This window comes from Perissodus microlepis, chromosome 2 (genome assembly GCF_051167445.1).
Source record: "Perissodus microlepis isolate ML-2025 ecotype Zambia chromosome 2, ASM5116744v1, whole genome shotgun sequence".
Lineage (NCBI taxonomy): Eukaryota > Metazoa > Chordata > Actinopteri > Cichliformes > Cichlidae > Perissodus > Perissodus microlepis.
This window is the reverse complement of record NC_140462.1, coordinates 9,702,650-9,714,944: the sequence shown is the minus strand read 5'-3', so window position 1 is coordinate 9,714,944 and position 12,295 is coordinate 9,702,650. Positions and strand designations below refer to the sequence as shown.

The following is a 12,295-nucleotide window of genomic DNA, read 5'->3' as shown; positions in this document are numbered from 1 at the left end:
CTCTCGATATGTCCAGCCCACTTTTCCCGTTCTTTGCACTAAATTTAATTTCCCCATATTTGTGTGTGGGGAAGGTGGATGGATGGATTTTAGTTAGCTCTTGTTGATCCCACCTAGGTTAAACAAAATAGGACCTTAACAAAGATAAGGTGGGCTCAGTTCTCAAGCATTGTGCACTTTATTCTCTCGAAGCTCCCTCTTTCCGAGAAATGTCACAGTAGCTCGATCGTGCCAAACTTCAGCTATGAGAAACAAACAGGAGTAGATGGAAGATGGACTGGCGTGTATGTTTTGTTGATTTGAGACCACGGTGGGTTTAAATAGTTTTTACAACCTGTAAAAACGTTGATGGAAAAATGGCCTACGGCGCCGCTCAGGTCGATTTCACTTATCAGCAGGAATTTTGGATTTGCCTGTGTGTGTGTGTGTGTGTGTGTGTATGTGTGTGTGTGAGCTTACCCACAGGATGTGATGTTCAGTATTGGTCAATCTTTAGTGGCTTCCTGAAAGATACTGTGTGAAGACTTGAGAAGGATGCTGTATCTAAACAGAGATCCATGTGTTTGTTTTTCACTGGTTTCTGACATTCTCTCACACACATAGACACTACGAGGGGGGTATTGGCTCACTTGTGGTCTCCCGGTCAAACCTTGAATGCTCCTTGTGTGGAGCTTGAGATCGAGTGCTTCGGGCGAGCGTGCACATACACACACGCGCACTTATCTGCAGTTCAAATGAAGTTCATTGTATGTTTCCGTGTTATCGTGCTGTTCCCAGGGATTTCTTAACATGTGCTCAGCTGAGTGAGCTCATGCGTGTTTTTGTGCATTTCTTAAAGAGATCTGCACACATCACACATGTTTATATGTAGCCTTATTTCCTAAATATCCAGTATTACACATTTATCAGTTCACATTTTTTCTACCTTAATCCCATATGTCTGTTTGTTTAGCATCCTCCCATCTGTTTTACAGTGTGCAAATCAACCAGTCACTGTGGGAAATGTATTGCTGCTTTGTCTTGGAGTTGTACAGTCATCTTTTAGTCAGTTAGCAACCTAGACCTCTAAAGAGTATAATGAAAACCTGCTTTTGTGTGTTATCATCCCATTAAATCATCATTATAAGTTGTCATCACTCCCATAGACATCACAAGTAGGCTGCCTGCACCTAGTTGTAGGCTCAATAGGCTGTTATCACTTCGTGGAGTTGGTGCAGCATTGCTTAAATGACATAATGAGCATGTTTCCACTTTGAAATAACAACACAAGTCGACATATGGAGGTTGGAACCAGAATGTCACCCAGGAGTACGTGTGTGATACTTGATTTTTCATTGTTTTAGACTTATTTAGACATTTAAACTTTACATTTGCCTGCACAACCTTTCTGTTTCATACCTTGCACACTTTGACTGGATGATACCTGCTGAGATTTTTTTTACATGTGATTATTCAAATAACCTCAAAATTGCTGACTCTACTAGATTGAAGAGTGTCCTTGCAGACCCGTAGGACATTTTCAACTCCTTTCACCTCAGCTGACCCAGAAATGCCACAGTGAAACAGAAAGACAGAGCTGAAACCCAAGTCAAGCCACGGCCATTTGTTTGCATCTCAGCCGATATGCGCTCACCTCGCTGTTCTAGAGCAGGAATCTGAACTGCTTTCACACATGCCTACACTCTGCTCTTCAGCCCTGCTGCTTTTCCCATTAATTCCTCCAGTCAATCTAGTCCTACATCAGCTTGTCATCACCCGCCACAATTCCCCCTCAACTATGCCACTCAGGACTAATCACACTCCCACATTTCAGTCACTCTGACGCCTGCCCCTCCAGTGTTTGGCCACTAACCTGTCGACATGCAGACGGCCGCCTTTCAAGTCTCAAACAAAGGTAGAGCAGGCATGGCCCGTGGTGACCCATATCTTATGAAGTATGTGCTTGGTTAAGGAAGAATTTTATGCACCCAAAGACCATGTACGTGCAAGACTTGTGAAAGCGTTCATCCATCGATGCCTGCTGACTTCGTTTTGTCTGCCAATCCTTTCCTCTGTCATTTTTCTTATATCTGTAAGGCTCTCTTTCTCTGTCCTTCCCATCTAATTTCTCTACCTCCTGGTCTTTCCTCCCCATCCCATCGCTCCCATGCACATTCCTGTCTCCCTGTTTCCAGCTTTTTCAGCTTTTCCAACTTGTCATCTAGCATCTCTCTCCATCTAGTCTCTTTTCAGAGGCCTTGGGCTTTTCTAGCATCTCCCACTCCTGTTTATGACAGTGGAGGCTGAGGGAGGGGAAGTCAAGCCCACTGTGAAATATGGAGGCTATTATAACACGGCTGGCATCTGTGCCTGAGGTTTGAAGGTGTAGAGGTGTTAAAAGTGTAAAACTGTTCAAACATAAATTTTAAATGAGAGTCAGTGCAGTGGGTGCACAGCTGTAGCCCACTCAGTTTCCTTTGTTATTCTTTGTTTTGTTTTTTTTTTCGTTTGCCAGCAAAATCCTGTGGGAGCTTAAAACGGCAAATGGAATCACTTACATACAGCATAAAAATATGATTTAGTCGAGCACTTAAAAAAAGGGTCAATCTTCATTTCTTTAAATAAAGTTATTATTATTTTTTTATTTTTTTTTTACTATTCCTTCAATCCCAGAGTTCCAGTGTCATTAATAGCTCATTGCTGTTGCATTAAGGAGGATGAAAGTAGGAGAGGCAGACATGAGTAGGAGGTGGGAGACCATGATTGAGGTCTCCTTGAAAGGGCTGGTAGAGTCAGGAAGTGATTAGGCCACTACAATACCCCCAATAATGACAATAGAAAACATGCTCAGAGCCATTTATGTGGAACCAGTGTGGTTCTGATTTCACTATGAGAGCAGGGGAGGACGGTCACATGGAACAAAAGGCAGAAGAAGTGAGGTGTTGCCCACAGAAGGGTTTTAGACCATGGGAAAGCAAGCTGAAGGCTTACTTGTTACTTTAGCTGCCCTGTTTTCTTGCCATGTCTGGATCCTGTGCAGTAAATTGACGGCAGATTTGCCTTTTGAGATTAATTTTTAGAACAAGCAGAATTTATTTTTCACAGAGAGGTTGACGAAAACAAATTCTGACATGCAGCAGAAAGAAAGTGATCGTTTTGAGGCTACCATAAGTCCTGTGTCAATCAAACGACTCCCTATGAGCATGCGCTTGGCGACAGTGGGAAGCTTTAGCAGGAAGAAACCTCCAGCAGAACCAGGCTCATGCAGGGTGATTCTGGTGCTGGGAGTAAGGGGAGGAAGACACACTGTGGAAGAGAGCTAGAGATGAACAACAACTAATGATTAAATGCAGAATGGTGTGTAAGCACATGGTGTATACAGCCGAGTATAAAGATTTTTGATACTAGAATAACCCCGTTTAGATTAGAAAAAACAATACTGGACAAGTAAGTCAAAGTCCAGAGTTTATTTATTCTGATTATTATCATTCTTCTTCTTCTTCCATCTTGTCTCGCAGGTTTGAGAAGAACCTCAAAAAGTTATATCAGAACGTGTGATTCGATTAAGAATGTTTTCCTATTACTTTGGCAGTAAATTCACAAAAATATTTAACATGGCTGCTTCAGTAAGGTGAATAATGACATGTAAAGGACGCCTGTCAGTGTTTTGGGCTTTTAAAATAAAATGCTCTCGATGATCTACCAACAAAATATATCAAATACTCACAAGCTCCAAAGAGTAATTCTTTCCTTCTGATGCCTCTCTTGACACATCCTTTCAGCTCCTATTGCCTCCTTATAGCCGACCCAGCAGTAGTATTGACATACTCGGAAGTTTATTCAGAAATTTTTTTGGTGTTTAGCTTTTAATGTTACAGGAGGAAATGGAGTGAACATTCAACTGTGTGTTAGACAAACCTGTGGCTAGCATGTCCCCAACGTAAGAGAAATATTAAACTGAAATTGCAGAGTGCATGGGAGCTGCTCTCAGGACACATCCGCTTTATGGTTGACTATCACACAGTAGAAGTGGATTACGAATATCGATATTATCATTACCAGTGCTGATATTTGTATCGGATCAATACTAGCACCAACTGAGCAATCTTTTTTTTTTCAGTTTGTAGCCACTGAACTGTGTTAAATGTATTTCCTTTATTTGAGAGGAAAAAAAGAAACAACCTCAAACATGCACTGTGAAAAATGTCTGAACCTTTTTGTGCTGACTGTCATGTGTTTTGCATTTATAGCCTATGGCGCAATGAAACAAAAGAAGCTGACCCAGAGTATTTTAGGGACAAGCACATTTAATTCAGTTCAATTCAGTTTTGTTTAAATAATAAAATAATAAAATAAATAAATAAATAAATGAATAATTGCTCGTACTCATGCTGCCCCGACATCAGCCAGCGCATATTGGGATTGGCATAAGCACCGATCGGTTTTCTATCGCCCATTTGCTGGGAGTAAGGGCGCCCTCCGTTTGCGAGGTGCGCCTGCTGCTTGCGACACAGGAAGGAGAGGGCGGGGCGGCGGGGGATTCTCTGGCTGGCTGGAGCAGCATCTAATAACCAACTCGCAAAATAAAACAAAATAAAAACAAAACAACAAACATGAAAACAGCAGACATTATGATACAGACTTATAATTTGCACCGATGTTTTTTCGAAACGTGAAAAGTGAGCGTGAGAGCCCTCGGTGCGCCTGCTCGCTGCTGAAGTCAAAGTAAACTTTATTGTCATCTCCACTACGTACAGTCCAGTATATAGAGAGACGAGACGACGAGGCTCCAGTTACAGCAGTGCAAGTAAACAAACAATATATATATAAGAAGAGTAAGAAAATAAATATACACTTTAGAACTCGGGGTAAAGGGATCAATAACAATTTAAAATGTATAATTTACAGTTTGATGATTTAAAGTCTCACACACAACCCGTGGAAAGGGGAGGGGGGCCGGCTGCTTCCAAATAGAGCACATTTCATTCATAATGATGTAAATCCAAGTCCATTATGTATTCATGATTTGAATCCTGGGTTGTGTGAAATCCCAGAAATACACCTTAGACAAAGTGAATCTGTGAACTAAGGTGTAGGTCTATTAGGTTATGTTGTGGTGATCCTCGAGTTGGGGGATGGGTGTTCATACTGGAGTGTAAAATTAAAACCAATGGAAGATGGACAAGAAAAGTTCAAAGCCATCAGGTGCTCAGTTTAGAAAAAAATAGAAAAGAAGAGGAGGAGAAACGATCAAAAGATGCAGGTAAGCAGATGTGTCATTGGATAATGGCAGGTCATCCTGAAACAATCAGAATCAGAATACTTTATTAATCCCTAAGGAAATTATGTGGGTTACAGTTGCTCCAAAAAGAAATGGTAAAAATAGTAACAGTAACAGACTAAACTCCAAACAATACATTATGTTACAGATTTTAATATTAATTAGTCATTGTCAGTTGTTGATTTGTCCTGTTCTCATTGTATGACGAATTATGATGGCTGTTTGGTAGCCGTTTGCATGTAATGCATACTCTCTCTCTCTACATATGTGTGTGTGTGTCTCTGGTGAAATTCAGTATGGTTCCGACAACAGTTTTATGTTCATGTACAATCCTTAATATGTTTTATGTGTGTGTGGGGGGGCGCCAGAGGGAGTGTTCGCCCGGGGCGCCAAACAGGCTAGGACCGCCACTGTTTGCAGTATCGCTCGCTGCTACCACACAGTTGATGTGCATCAGCATTGACAGGAGCTTATCCTGATATCCTGATAGGGCAGTAGGCAAAAAGAAGCAGCTTGCATGCTGATCGGTACTGATCGGTTCAATCCCTACTGTAGCTCCTCCGATCTGCGTGTTGAAGTGTCCGTAGCCAGAATCCTAAACCCAAGTTGCCCCTCATGGATACATCACAGAGTGAGTGTAAATTTTAAACAAAGAGCTTAAAGACATCGGACATGTGAATGCATATGCTTATGGGTGAATGAAGGGTGTAGAAGAAAATACTTTGAGACCTCTCTACTTAAATAAATAAGCCCACAAAATATACTCAGCCTGTAATATTCTGCTTGGGTGTAATGTAATTAGCTATAACACTGTGGCAAACTGTGCTAAAAATTTGCAGTGTAAATTAGAGACTAATTAGAGACTACAAGCTGGTCTGCTATGCACCAAGCAGCCAGCTTGCATAGCACATATGGAGAGAACTTGGAAAACCTTTTGTGGCTAGCTACAGATTTTAAGCCAAATGGGAAGCTTGAGTGATCTTTCTGAGCCTGATCACAACCCTATTTTTCTTTGGGGTGCAATCGAGTGCACTAGTTGTAAGAACAGTACCTCTGTGAAATCACCGAGCAGACACTGACGCAAATCAATGGAAGTGTAGAAAATGACTCATGGTCTTCTAGCAGCATGAGGTCTAACGTCTCACATCATCTCCTGTTCCTTCTGTAGCTTTTTTCCTAGTTTTCCAAGCTTGGCAAGAATTCGCCAACAATGACAAAAAAAGCTTTTTACTAGAAAGGTCACAGTGGAGGCTGCATCATAACAGGACCAGAGGAAAGTTGCTGCATGAAGGCCAGAGATGAATGCGATATTCGCCCAACATGAGGGGAAGAGTCTTGTACACACATGAAAGTCTTTGTCCAGCCAAACTGAAAGTCACAGAGTGCATTTAGCTCTAAAGAAATCTTTTTCTGTCATTTTATTTTTGTTTCTCGCATCTGAAACTGAAACTACATGTGCAATTTGTACGCTGACATTTTAGCGCTCTGCCAGCTCGTACGCATTTGATGCCAAACAGCGTTCGAGCAGCAGAAGCGAAACGGCGAGTGAGGTCGAGTCGTTTTCTACTCATCCCTGCGGTGCTGATTTTGGCAATTCATTGCTCTGTCTGTGTTTCCACAGGGCCTCCAGGAAAACGTGGAAGGATGGGAAGAAGAGGGGAACCTGGTAAGTAATGCCCATCAAATCATTTAACGGTTTATTTTTCCTTTTAACCTCTTTTCCTGGAAGACACACACTTTTTTTTCCTTCATCGCACTCACACGCCATCCCTCTTTTTCCTGTGTGACTGGGTAAGTTCGAGGCGAGGGCCCAGCAAAGGCAGTGATCCATGAGTCAGGCCACTGGATGATGGGCTTCAGTTGGCCCTTCTCCCTGTCCCTTTCCATTTGCGCCGACATAGTGCTAACTCTGGCCATGTGGTTCCACTAACTTTGCCCAGATGTCAGTCGTTCTTGCTGAGCGGTAGCAGCTGCTGTAGTACGAGCCTAATGAGTCTGCCTCGCCAACATCGCTACCTACCATTATGGTACTGCTTTTTCAATCGATCCAAACCACAAAAACACTCCACGAGGAACCAAAACAGAGCAAGGACATAAGTCTTGTTTCACAAATGTCATTGTGAAAGATGGAGCGGATGTTGTACAAGTCTCACTCATCCCGATTTTTAAATGTTTCTTATTAAAAGTGGGCTCCACAACAGTATTAGGCAATTTTATCAAAACCTGCAGGATATGTGTCACTGTCGTAAAATTTCCATTGTGGTTGTGAATCACTGAGGTGGATGTTTACAGATGGGATCTGTTCTTGTGAACACGGTGACTAAGTGAAAGATCATCAGTGATCCCTTTCTGCTCGTCTGCTTACTTTATTTTATCTGATCAAACGTCCATCATTTAGGTGACGGGTTGAGCAAAACGTCCCATAAATCTCGACTCGGAATTGCATGGGTTTTTTTTTTCTGTTCTAGAGGACGGCCAAACAGTATATTTCTGTTTTCTAGAAATCGCAGGAGAAGGTGAACACCATCAATGTGTTAGTCTCTTGCTGGCATGAACGGCCTGTGTGTGGTTTGCGCAATTTGGTTCTCTTTGGAGATGCAAATCTTAAGTCTTAATCTTACCGTTTACAGAGTTTCACTCATTTTCTGAAACTACTAAAAAAAAAACAAGAAGTGAAATTAGATTTGTTAGGGTCAATTTGCTGTGGCAGATTTGGTGGACTAGTAAGTGTTCACGGCAGCGTTACGGTCTCAGTGGGACTGACCCACTTCAGCATTATACCTTACTCATGTTTTTAATGGATTTTGGAGAGCAGTAGTGACCGGTCTCAAATCTCGATAATCAGTTTACTGTCTAACTAAATTTATATTGGCATAAAATGTGGAAATCCCTTTGGGTGTCCTCCAGGTCCGTTTAATGGAAACCTCATCATTACGAGCAGGGGTGGGGAATTAATTTAAGAAACTGGGACTGTTGTGGAGGCCCACACCCTTGGGAAAATTAATTACCCACCCCTGATTTGGAGGATGTGTGCTGCTAAGGTTTCACCCGAGAGTGGACGCCTATTTGAGGCAGATGGTCCGTGTCTGAAGGGCCGTCGTGGTTCTGTTTAGGCTTTCGCTTGTATTTTTTAGTCTCTCATCCTCACATAGCATCCTGGCTCAGAGCGAGTACGTATATGAAATGGAGAGGCTGTTTCGCCATCCTGATGCTGAGGACTCCAGGACAACATTTTAAAAGGCCAGAAGAGGTTTTTCTCCATTCTCTCAGGGAAAAAAAACAAATGAGAGTGGAGAAGGGAGCGCACAAACACGAATAACAGGAAAGAGGGCAGACAGAGTAGTTAAGCATCTTAAAATCAGCCCTCGCTGTCGTCTTCTCTCTTACATGCCTCGTTTTTTTTTTCTTTAAATTGTTTCCTTTTCTCTTATGTTTGCTCCTGCGTCTCTTTGTTTCTCAGTAGTCTACAAGCACATATACACACCTGTCCCAAGTTCAGTAGTTAAAGCTTGTCTTTCTGTGTGGCTTTCCAAGCTAGTGTGTTTGTTTGCCTAACCGTCTGGCCCGGGAGGTCCCCGCCAAAGCATCCAGACACAGATAAACTTTCATCCCTCATGAACCTAAACGCCTCCCTCCTCTTCTTCTTGACACATGCTCGCCCCTAAAACATGCATTTTCATCTCTCTCTACGTATGCAAAGCTCCTGCTGAATCAAAGAGCCCACTTCAAGGCCACAATAGAATCTGTTCATGTTAACAAGGATTTTTTTTGTGTGTGTTTTAAGGAGAGCCTGTTTTCAGTCTTGCTGACTTTATGTTGGTGTTTGATGTCGTACTCATGCTGATGAGGTATGCTGTACTGAAAGGCAAAGGTGGCAGAGACCCAAGTGACATCATACACTATAAGCTGCATTAATCAGCATCATTATCGGTTTTATCGGATAGCATATTAAGGAACAGCTAATAAAAATTCTGCTAATGATGCGTTCACTTTGTAGGGATTTAAGTGATTTAATAGTGCTCCTGGTCTTAGCCTCGGACTTTAAGGAGATTATTAAAAAAAAAAAGGCCACTAACAACAAAAGGAGTTCTTTGATCATTACTTTTGTTTTCTGTTAGGCAAAGAATGAAAAGCTGAATGTAGTTTTGCTGCTGAGGCTCAACATCAGAGCATTTCAATCACGACAGAAAGACTGCCCTGGAGAAATCTCAGAAGCATCTCATCCCCCCCCCCCCAACTTTAAAGGGACAGACAGTTTGCCAGCACGCCCCGACCTTTTTACTCGCTGTTTTTCCGCCATCCAATACGCCCTTATGTTCTTAAGAAACAGTCCTGACATGACTTCATTTCCTAATGCAAAACATGACCCATTATCCAGCAGTCTGTTTATCATAACGGGTTCACCACAAACTGCGCTGGCGGCAGCTCTAATATGTTTGTTCTGTACTGTATTTAGGTGGTTAATTGCAGCCATCATCTAACGAACCACATTGCATGTGCAGGTTTTTTCTTTTTTTGTTTTTTTTTGTTGCAGACCACTGTTCAGAGGAATTGATTGCTATATAAACCAGAGCCTGCTGCAGCTCTCGCATGTTGTGCTTCATGTGTCTGTAGAGACTTGTAGCATTTACTTTCTAACGCTTGGTTTCTCTTTTGTGTTGCAGGGCTTCCTGTAAGTACCATTCCACCTCATCCAGGTAGTATGGAAACAAACTAAAGAGAGGTTTCAACATCAGTCACGCATGCACACGCATCCACCTTGTATCATCCCTCGCTGTGAGTCCTGCACGGCCCGGCAAACTGCTGGAGTTGCCAGGAATCCTTTCACTCACAGACATGCAGACTGTCACAGACTCACTCGCACATGCATCCACAGAGAACGCCAATAAATGGACCACCTGTGCATGTGGGTGTCCATGACTGTGTGTTTGAGTCTTTCATGGTGATGGTTAGGGAGGTGTGACTTATTTGCAGTGAGTTATTCTCCTCTGTGGGACTGTAACTCCTGCTGAAACTCTGACACACTCGGGAGATAAAACACACCGTTACTCAAATCCGTGTACAGAGTGGAAACTGATGCAGCTGCATTCAGATATGTTTTTTGTTTTGTTTTTTCCATCTGCATTTTAAATGTCCAATTTCAGTTTTTATTCCCTTCTTTTTCTTTCTTTTTTTTATTAAATTGTCCCATGTGGCACTGATCAGATATGCAGAATTGGAAATGCTCTGAAACGTACCGTGACGTGCTTCCGGACACATCAGAACAAAAACAGCATGTCCGGCCAACCAGGATTTGTTCGATTGGTCTGCATCTGATCCACACTAGGCGTGCATGAAACAATGTCTTCTCTTAAAGACCCCCCAAAACTTACAGCCTACATCCCATAAAGTTGATGGGAAGGTGTGGTAATCCAGTCACCCGCTACTCTGCAAAGTAGCAATGTGTCAGTGCCGTTTATCTAAGTAATGTGCAGCGGCTGGTACTGTAGTCACAATGAAAACAACTGATCTGATTTTGTTTTTGTTTTTTAATTATTTTTTTGTGTCCAAGTGGCTTTTAGTTTAAAACCGTGGTTCATGTTTGAGAGCAGATGAGAAGAGAGAAAAAAAATCCCAGAAAATGTGAGTCAAAAGCTGTGGTGTAAACATATGACTAAGTCCTTGCTAGTTCATTCGTTTCCAAATACAAATTTAGTCTCCATTTACAGTAAATTATTTCATTCAAGAATTCAATATTTTATATGAATAAATAAATAGTCAGCCACAATCTTTTAAATCATTAACCACTTGTCTCCTTTTATTATGTAGGATACCAGGCTACATGTTAGTCTTTGTGAGTTTCTTGTGTGCAGCTGTTAGTGTCTGTTCAGCCTTGATTAATGCTTCATGCTTCAATGTCTAACCTCACCAGGGCAAGGCTGGACGGGATGGATACCCGGTAAATTAGATTTTTATTTATCCTGTCACTCTATTCACTTCACCTACTCGTGTGTCTGGGCCTGGATCTGTTCTAACTTTTTCCCCACATTTATACTGCCTTTTTCTATCCCATCATCTTCTCTGCTTTTTCTTTCTAAATTACTAAATTAACTCATTTACCCTTTCCATGACTTCCTCTTCATAACCAATAACCAACAGTGATGTATCCTGCCTCATAAATGAGAAGTAAGCTCACAGATATACAAAGCTCAGACTGGTTATATCACACGAAATATGACTAACCTAAGGCAGTTGGCAGGGGGAAACGCAGCACGTTTAGTTCTCATATGAGTAAACATAAAGAGCAGTAGACATAAAAGCCCAATAATGTTAAGATATCATCAGTAAACACAAACCACAGGAGTGTAAACCGTACCACAATGTGAAACAGTCATCCACAAGGCTCCAATCATGGCTTGCAGCTTCTAGTTGGGCTTTAATATGCTTGGTGTAATGCAACGATGTACATGCATAGCTACTGAATGGAAAGCAGGTTACCAATTTCCACAAAAACACAGAGCTATACCCAATGTTATCCAGAGATACAGCGGACTCTAGTGGACAGCTAGACCTTTTCTTTTCTTTTTTCTTTCTCCCACAATTTATGAGATGAAACGGTGATTTCTAGCTTATCATCCATTTATGAATACACCTACACAAAACAGTGTGACTTCTAGAAAAGTGTGCACAATGCTACAGTCTTCCCTGAGTGGACGTCTCGGCAATCCCCCCCCAAGGTCAGACGATGCAGTGCTCAGAGAAATAGCAAAACCACAAAAGCATCTCAAACTCTACAGGCCTCAGTCAGCATGTTAAATGTTAATTTTACGACTGTACAATTAGAAAAAGACTGGACAAGTATGGTTTGTTTGTTAGGGATTGCGGGAGAAAGAAAAATATTGTAGCATGGTTTAAATTTGCAAAGTTGCTTCTGGAAAAATACAAAAAAACCCCACCAAAAACCAAAGACTCTGGGAAAAATGTGCTTTTTGAACAGGCAAGACCAAAGTGGATCTGTTTGGCCATAATGCACAGCCCCACATTTTGAGAACCACA

At 41.8% G+C, this 12,295-nt stretch overlaps 1 protein-coding gene across 1 annotated transcript in view; it reads left to right on the top strand.

Moving 5' to 3' along the window:
- Positions 1-12,295, top strand: part of col23a1b (collagen type XXIII alpha 1 chain b) — a 127,661-nt gene that overhangs the window by 84,869 nt on the left and 30,497 nt on the right. Inside the window, exons 3-5 of the mRNA XM_084944651.1 lie at positions 6,882-6,926; positions 9,045-9,052; positions 11,172-11,198. Coding sequence (XP_084800777.1) covers positions 6,882-6,926; positions 9,045-9,052; positions 11,172-11,198 — 80 coding nt within the window. The remainder of the gene's footprint in view (positions 1-6,881; positions 6,927-9,044; positions 9,053-11,171; positions 11,199-12,295) is intronic.